At 59.1% G+C, this 8,309-nt stretch overlaps 1 protein-coding gene across 1 annotated transcript; it reads left to right on the top strand.

Annotated features, from left to right (window-relative positions):
• Window positions 1–218: 218 nt before the first annotated feature.
• Window positions 219–8,275, top strand: CTSZ (cathepsin Z). The gene is made up of 6 exons (XM_087819205.1): window positions 219–355; window positions 671–834; window positions 4,405–4,584; window positions 6,284–6,434; window positions 6,736–6,898; window positions 7,702–8,275. The coding sequence occupies exons 1-6, from the start codon at window positions 219–221 to the stop codon at window positions 7,810–7,812; spliced, it is 906 nt and encodes a 301-aa protein (XP_087675331.1). The 3' UTR covers window positions 7,813–8,275.
• The last annotated feature ends 34 nt before the right edge of the window (window positions 8,276–8,309 follow it).

Genomic DNA, 8,309 nt, shown 5'->3' with positions numbered 1-8,309 from the left:
GTCTGGGTCCCGGCGGCGCGTGACCCCGGCCAGGCCCCTCCCCCGGGCGCGCGGCCGGGCGGGGCCGGGGTCACCGGGCCAGGAGCGCGCGCCCCGCCCCGCCCCGGGGGTGGGCCTGCACCGCGCCACCGCCTTAAGGGCCGGCGGGCCGCGGGCGAAGGGGTGCGGGGTCCGGGCGAGGCCGGCGCGGGTCCGGGGCACGAGAGGCGAGCGGGGCCATGGCGGGGCCGGGCGCGGCGAGGCCGCTGCTGCTGCTGGCGCTGCTGGCGGGGCTGGCGCGGGCCGCGCGCTTCCTCCCGGGGCCTGGCTGCTACCGCGCCCCGCGCGCCGACGCGCCGTCCAGCCTGGGGCGCAGGTGGGCCCGGGCGGGCGCGGGCGGGCGCGGGCGGGCCCCGGGCTTCGTGCGCGCCGGGCCCTGCTGCCTCCCGGGCGCCCCGCGCCCCCTGACCTTTGAGGGTCAAGCCCTTTGGGGGCCTCTCCTCTCTCACATCCAGGGGAGCCCCGGCGTCTGCGGGCTGGGCCGGCCCCACCTCCTGCACCTGGGGCGCTGCGGGGAGCCTGGTGCCTGCACTTGGGGTGGGCTGGCGGCCGAGGGCTCACTCCCCTCCCGCTCACTCTGGGGAGCGGGCCCGGGGGCCCGGGGCTGACGTCCGTGGTGGTCTCTCCGCAGGACGTACCCACGGCCTCACGAGTACCTGCGCCCTGCGGATCTGCCCGGGAGCTGGGACTGGCGCGGCGTGGACGGGGTCAACTACGCCAGCGTCACGCGGAACCAGCACATCCCGCAGTACTGCGGCTCCTGCTGGGCCCACGGCAGCACCAGCGCCATGGCCGGTAGGTGGGGGCGGCCGGACGCAGCCTGCAGCCCGAGCCCTCAGACCAGGCGAGCTGGCCGCTGCTGCGCCTCGTGATGGAAGAGGCCAAGTGGCCAAGGCTGGATGGTGTCCCACTGGGCAGGGGCGCCTGCCGGGGCCTGCGGGTGCCCTGCAGCACGAGGACAGGAGCCCAGGGACGGGGGGCTCCAGGGGCCTTCTCTGTCCCAAAGTTGTGACCCCGGCCACTTGGGATGGAGCCAGAAATGCAAACTCAGTGACCCTGCCGGTGTCTTGGGTGCAGATGAAGCTGCTTTCAAAAGCCAATGACAGTGCAGTGAGTGGCTGTCCCCTTTTCTCTTCGGGGCCTTAGCCGGCTGGTCAGTGAGGAAGGCAGCCACTGAGGTCGGAACCACCGGAGAAGGCTGCTGGGCCTGGCCTGGGGAGGGAGGAGAGGCCAGCGTCCAGCCTCCCTCAGCTCCAGGGCAGCATGTGAGAGGGGCTCTGTGTCCTTAGTGGCAGCCCAGGGTCCCAGGAGCCTGCCTCACCCTGGAAGTCCCTTGGAGAAGGGACTTGCCCACCGGGAAGCTGCCCCGAGGGCTGACTTGGGAGCTCACGGGGCAGCCAGCTGAAGGAGTGGCATCTGGCAGGGTCTCCCCGGTGACCCTGCCCCATCTCTTTTGGGAGACTGATGAGAGACCCCTGGGGGCTGCAGTTTACACCTGACCCTTCAGGAAAGAGGAGGAAGGGAGCAGGTAGGCTGAGGCCCAGTTGGAAGGTACAGGAACCCTTGGGGGAGCTGGGGTGGCCAGAAGATAGACAGGGCCAGAGCTTTAACCACGGGAACTGCTGTGAGGCATGGGCCGGGCAGGCAGGGCATGGCAGCCTTAAGGCAGACGGTCAGGGCAAAGGCCAAGCAGGGACGGCTGGCTCAGTTGGGGAAGTGAAAGGGCCTTGTGACTGTGGGGGAGGGGAGAAGGAAGGCCCTCAGAAGTCCCCAGGGGCCTAGTCCCCGGGGAGGGGCCTGGGGAAGCACTGTAGGGGCTGAGAGAGGGAGTCACATGCCCAGGTTTTATTTGTGAAAGACGGGGGGCTGGGGCCACCTTTGACTGGTCCCTTTCAGACAGTAAACCGGCCACAGTTCTGGAGGGGAATTTCTCTCCTGGGCAAAGGGCTGCTTCTTCTGCTTTCTTCTCAAACCTTGAACATTTTCCCCAGCAGCAGGATTCTTCCAATTTCACTGAGAAAATAGAAGCCCTCAGAAGGGGACTTCCACAGGTGCCCAGCCAGCTGCCATCCAGTGCATCTGGCTGTAGTTTTTGCCTTCCCTCCAGTCTCTGGGCGTCACGTGTGTGAGTCCCTTGCCAAGGCCATTCCTCCCTGTGCCCAGACTTGGCCATCACTGTGAACAGGAACAAGGGCATGACCCCAGCCTGCCTCCAGCTACCACCCGTCTGCCGGGCTCCCTGCTTCCTCCTCTCCATCCTTGAGCCCACTGCAGCCTCACTGCACCCGGACCATTCTTGCTAAGGCCACCAGCAAGGGGCTGCCATGCAGGCAGGTCCAGTGGTCAGCCCTGGGCCTCCACCTTCCTCATCTGTCCTTGTAACACTTGCCCAGCTCCTTCTATGCTCTCAGAGCTCCTCGCCCTCTCAAATTCACTACTGATCATAGGGTTCCCCAGGACTGAGTCCCTGGCTCCACCCGACCTCCACCTGAACTCGCCCCTCAGCTTTACACACAAAGATGCACTCTCCCTCCCTCTTGCTTGGATGCCTCACCCCTCAATCCTCATATGTTCAGTCCAAACAGCCCATCCTTCCCACCACCACCCTCACCCCTGTGGACAAAAGAACATCCAGACCTCTAGAGAATTTTTATAAGAGTTTATTTGAGCCAAAACTGCAGACAATTACTGGGCAGCAAGATCTCAAATGCTGCAGAGAAGGACAGTTTTGCAGCTGCTTTTATGCATCTGGAATTAAGGAGGCAACGTGAGAAGGGTTACAGGGAGGTGAGGGAGCAGGCGAGATCCGATTATAGGCTGGTTAACAAGCTCAAGTGCTCCCTTGGGGGTGGTTTCACTTGAGGGGTCTGAAAAGAGATGTTTCAAAGGTGTGTTAACCTAGATGCACCCAAGCAATGGGCAGGGATGGCTTAGAGCAAAGAGAAATCATTACTAAAAATAAGTTATATGCCTGGGCCGTGTCTGCCCTCCATCACCTGCCCAGTTGGGAATTTATGATCGGCTCACCCTGTGAGGTTACTTTCTGTAGAACCCCTTCTTCATCCACACCGAAAACCATGTTCTCCATCCTCAGTGACAATGGGATCCTTCCCGTCACTCAGGCAAGGGCCTTGAGTCACCCTGATTCCTGTTTCGTGCCCTCATATAATCCTGCGACAGATCTCGTCCCCTCAGAATACCCTGCACCTCCACGGCAGCCCCTCAGCCACCCCAGCCTGAGCCGCACGCCCGGCACCTGGCCTTGTCTCGGAGCTGCTGGACCGGCCTCCCTGCCGTCCCGTCCCAGGTGGCTAGACCGAGCCTGGCCAAACCCGGTTTGGGTCGTGCTTCTGTTCTGCTTGAAACCCCCTGAGGTTTCATGCAGATAAAACACAAGACCCTTCTTTGACCTACCAGAGCTCCCTGTCCCATGTGGGGACCCAGTGTGGGTGTCACAGGCTGGAGCACAGGAGGGACCCTCTCATGCCAGACCCTGCGCTCCCAGACCCCCCCCAGGGACGCCGCCCCAGGGAGGTCCTGTCACCCTCTCTGCATTTCGCCCCCCCAATTCTCTCCCGTTCTCCTCGTCAGACCTACTTCATGCTTCCACACTGACGCTTGTTGTCCTTTGTCCGCCACCACGCAGACCTCATGTGGCAAGAAGCTTCTGTCTGTCTGGGGGAGGGGGAAGAGGCGCGAGAGGACGGCGATGCCCTGAGGGGCTGTGGAGGGCCAGCTGCTCGCTGTAACCAGTTCTGACTTAGGGCAGAAAGCTAGAGGAGGCCCTGAGGTAGCACCTGGCAGGGCGTGTGGCTGTGAAACCACCTTGGGACAGTGGAAAGTGAGCCATGGGTAGGATTGGTTGCAGGACGGTGGGCCCCAGGCAGGTGCAGTGGCCACCTGTAGCTGTCCCTGGCTGCCCACGGCGGGGTGTGGGCCACAGGCAGTGCAAGCGTCACCAGTGACCAGATGGTGGCTGGCTGTTCAGAGCCCCGCCTCTGTGCCCCCCAGTCCCACCAGCAGTGGGTGCAATGTCCTCGGGGCTGGATCCCGCCCAGCCTCCCCACTGCCTGGAGGTCCTGGCTGCACTTGCTCACAGAAGTGCCCTCCTGTCCTTGCTCCTGGCCCTTTCAGCTCCTCAGCTGGCATTTCTGGGGCATCTACAGCTCAGCAGACATGCCTGGCCCTGCCCACATGCCGCTTCCAGTTGGGGGTGTGGACAGGAACATTGGTGCAGGGAAGGGCCAGGGGAGATGGCTCCGGGAAGCCGAGGCGGTCTGGAGAGGGCCCTCCAGAGAGGGACAGGGCCACCACAGCAGCAGCGGGGCAGACTGGGTGCTGACTCCCATGGGTGCTGCCTTTCAGATCGGATCAACATCAAGAGGAAGGGGGCGTGGCCCTCAGCCCTCCTGTCCGTGCAGAACGTCATTGACTGCGGGGAGGCTGGCTCCTGCGAGGGGGGCAACGACCTGGAGGTGTGGGCCTACGCCCACAGGCACGGCATCCCAGATGAGACCTGCAACAACTACCAGGCCAAGGACCAGGGTAGGCCCCGCCCGCCCTGCCCCCCTCTTCCCAGGGAAAGGGCAGCCTGAGCCCAGGCCAATCCAAGCTTCTCACCCTGGTCTGGGTGCTGAGGGAGGCTCAAACCCTGTGGGTTTGGGGGAGCAGGGAGCCCATAGTCTTTATTAAGGCCACCAGAAAAGGCCTGGGCAGGGGTGTCTTCAGCCTGTGGCCAGAGTTGGCCGCATTTTGGAGTTCTGATGTGTTGGTTTCTTGGTGGTTTCGTGGGCCTTTGCGAGAGAGGCACAGGTGGCTGTTGTCCAGGGGCAAGGAAGCTTTCCGGGAGCCGGGCGGGGAGCGCAGGCAGGCTGCTGCCCAAACTGGAAGCAAGCAGACCCAGCTGGAAGAATGTGGCTTTAGCCGGGTCCCCTCCCCAGGACCCTGGGCTGTGTGCATTCAGGTGGATCTGGAGCCCAGGGGCCCTACATGGACCAGCAGACCCAAGCTGGCCTGGAATCCCTGGCTTTGGCACGTTCCTTTCAGGCTGCTCCCCCCACCAATGAAAAAAAAAGTCCATAATTGGCAGTTTTAAGTCACCTGCCTCTGTGGGAGCTCTCGTGCAGCTGGAGCAGAGAGCTGGGACCCATTCAAAGGCTGAGACTGGAGGGGCATTAGGGGGAGCCCAGATGCTTTCCCACACCGCCCTCTCCTTCTACAAAAGGGATTGCCCAGCCCCGTGCCCTCTGAGGCACACAGCAGTCTCAGGCAGCATCCCACACCTTTGGGCCCTCACTTGCCTCCTGGGCCATGTTGCCCAGCCACAAAGAATTCCCCTGCACTGGTTGGGCCAGTCTTGTTGAAGTGGTAAACGCAGCAGGGGTCAGAGAACTGAGAGGGATAGGTGGAGGGAGGAGGGAATGACTACTAAGTACCCAGAATCAGACGGGCCCTGGGGCCTCCCCCTGCACTGCTCAGCCCTGAACTGGTCTAGTCCAGCCCAGGCCGGGCCCTGTAACCCACCTTGCATGACAGGCAGATGGAGCTCATCAGAAACCTGGCTGTTTGCAATAAATAGCCTGGTCTTTGTATTTAGCGAATGTGGCCACAGACCCAGCCCTTTCCGGTTGTGCTGGGCATTTGGTGACCAAAGGACACATCATGCCAGTTTAACCCTCAAGGAGTCTACTGTCCTGGGGAGGAACCTGGACAGATAAGAAGCTAGAACAGCAACATAGGTAACAGGCAAGCCCAGAAAAGGCAGGTTAAGGGCCCGGAGGAACATACGCAATGGGTGGGGTGGAGTCTTATAGAACTAAGGGCTGCATTTTTTAATTTCTTGCCCAATTCTTGATATCACCTCAAACCAAAATAATCAAAATATCCTATTTTTCCCAAATGACTGGCCTATTCACTAGCCAGCAGTAGACATCTTATTAAGAGCTAATCATTTAATTACACTCTTTCAGCTGTAGAGTGCTATGAAAGGGCCCTTCTCCAGGCCTCTAAAGGAAAAAAGCCTGCCATTTGAGTGCCTACTATGTGCTAATTAACGTTCTGTGCCTTCTGCCAAGGCCTGGGGAGGGGCTTTTCACAACTCCTGTGCAGCTGAGGGAGCAGAATTAAGCAGCACCTGGTGGTGAGAGGACTCCCATCCTTAGTGAGCCAAGTGGAGTGGGCCTGGGTGCTCGTGGGGCGGGTTACTGATGAGAGGCCCCGTGCTGACTCTGCGTGCACCCCCCAGAGTGTGACAAGTTCAACCAGTGCGGCACGTGCACGGAGTTCAAGGAATGCGAGGCCATCCAGAACTACACGCTCTGGAAAGTGGGCGACTATGGCTCCGTCTCTGGGAGAGAGAAGATGATGGCGGAGATCTACGCCAATGGTCCCATCAGGTGAGCAGACCTGGCTGTAGGGTGCAGGCCGCAGTCACTCTGCCCCTTTCCTTCGGGCCAATTTTATTTGCTAGGCTCGAGACAGCTGCCAGTTTTCTCGGAAGTGGAGCTGAACTGGCTGGTGGGCCCCTCAGGGTGGTTGGGAGTGAATGAAGGGCAGTGTGTGGAAAGGCCCCAGGCTGCAAGTGCTGTGGACTGCGGGCTGGGCCAGACACTCGGCAGACTCACCTGACTGGTGTTATCTCAGTCGGATTTACTGATTCACACTTACAGTGCTAATTCTTTGGCTGCTTGCTCCCAGCTGCGGGATAATGGCAACAGAAAAGATGGTGAAATACACCGGAGGCATCTACTCGGAGTACCAGGAGCAGAGCTACATTAACCACATCGTTTCTGTGGTGGGCTGGGGCGTCAGCGACGGGACTGAGTACTGGATTGTCCGCAATTCATGGGGCGAACCATGGGTAAGGTTCCTGCTGACACTCCTCTCATTCGATGGTGCTGTGGCCGTGTGGCTAGGAGCCGCAGCCCTGAGCACCACTGACATCTGGGTTCAGACACTTGAGTTGCGTGGGGGCTGTTGCCATCCTGGGCATACTGCGTTTAGCAGCATCCTGGCCCGTCCACCAGTTATGACAACCAAGACATCTCGACGTTGCCAGGTGTCTCCTGGGGGAATGGCCGGGTGGTGGAGCTCTGCTTTAGAAGTTTCAGATTAGCTAGTTTATTGCTTCACAGCCATCTCGTCGTTTTCCCTGCCCGTTTTGGCTCCACCCAGTAATCCTATATAATTTTTTCATACTTTTGATTTGAGTTGCAAATCCAGGAGAGACTGACTGCCAGAATTTTAATTTCTAAGATGCAGCATGAACCATTAATGATTTAAGACACAGACATTCATTATTATGAAGTGGGGAAATGATTAATGTCGAAGTGATGCAACGTCAATATTTTGTATTAAATTACTACACATGGAGGTATTAGTAGGAAGTTAAGTCATCTGGTCCAAAGCATCCACATTTTGGTTCCATGAATTAGACTTTGACATGAAGCGAACTGTGCTTCATATTAATATATGAAAAATATTAAGTAAAATATTCACAAGAGGTATTTGCAAGCAGGGGTCCTGCCTGGGAAAGGGAGGGGCAGCTGGGCAGGTGGTAGGACCTGCGCTGAGTGACAGGCGGAGGAAGAGGGTGGTCTGTGTGCTGAGAGGGAGGGGGTTCAGGCCAGGCAATGAGCTAACACGAGCTCCCACTTGTCACAGGGCGAGCGAGGCTGGATGCGGATAGTGACCAGCACCTACAAAGATGGGAAGGGCGCTAAGTACAACCTTGCTATCGAGGAAAACTGCTCATTTGGGGACCCCATCGTTTAAGGCAGATGTCTCAGAAGAGCAGTTCTTTAAGAAACATCGTGAACCAGAGTGGATCCTGCTTTGACACTGCCATGGTTTGGAGGATCTGGGGGCTGACATTGAAATCACACTGCTGAGGACTGGTGAGGGCACTGAGCACCAAGAGGGGGGCCTGTCCAAATGCAGACGGATGATCCTGGCAGAGCACATCCCCCAGGAGAGTCTCACAAGGAATGGCGTAAACCCCGGCACAGGGCAGCTCCCCTGTGGGACTGCAGTGAACCATCTACCTGCCCAAGACGTGATTGCAGACATTAATTTTTTTCAGTTGATGGTTTGGTATTTTCTCTTTGGCAACTGTGGTCTATAATGTGTCATTTGTCACCAGTTCTTTTGTCACTTTGGGAGAAATGGGGGGCTGGAGGGGGGAGACAGCAGTTTCAAATCGCCCAAGTGGTGAATAAAAATATGGGACTTCACACAGGCGGAGCCTGAGCGCGGCTTATTCATGCACAAGA

This window comes from Miniopterus natalensis, chromosome 7, assembly GCF_054644295.1.
Source record: "Miniopterus natalensis isolate mMinNat1 chromosome 7, mMinNat1.hap1, whole genome shotgun sequence".
In the NCBI taxonomy this organism is placed as follows: Eukaryota; Metazoa; Chordata; class Mammalia; order Chiroptera; family Miniopteridae; genus Miniopterus; species Miniopterus natalensis.
Note: the sequence above shows the minus strand (reverse complement) of the source record. Positions and strands in the feature narration are given on the sequence as shown.

Excerpts from the sequence above, each read along its gene's own strand:
- CTSZ (XM_087819205.1), top strand. The coding sequence starts at position 219 with ATGGCGGGGCCGGGCGCGGCGAGGCCGCTGCTGCTGCTGGCGCTGCTG. Across the intron at positions 835-4,404 it reads CAGCACCAGCGCCATGGCCG|ATCGGATCAACATCAAGAGG; the intron begins GTAGGTGGGGGC and ends GCTGCCTTTCAG. Across the intron at positions 4,585-6,283 it reads CTACCAGGCCAAGGACCAGG|AGTGTGACAAGTTCAACCAG; the intron begins GTAGGCCCCGCC and ends TGCACCCCCCAG.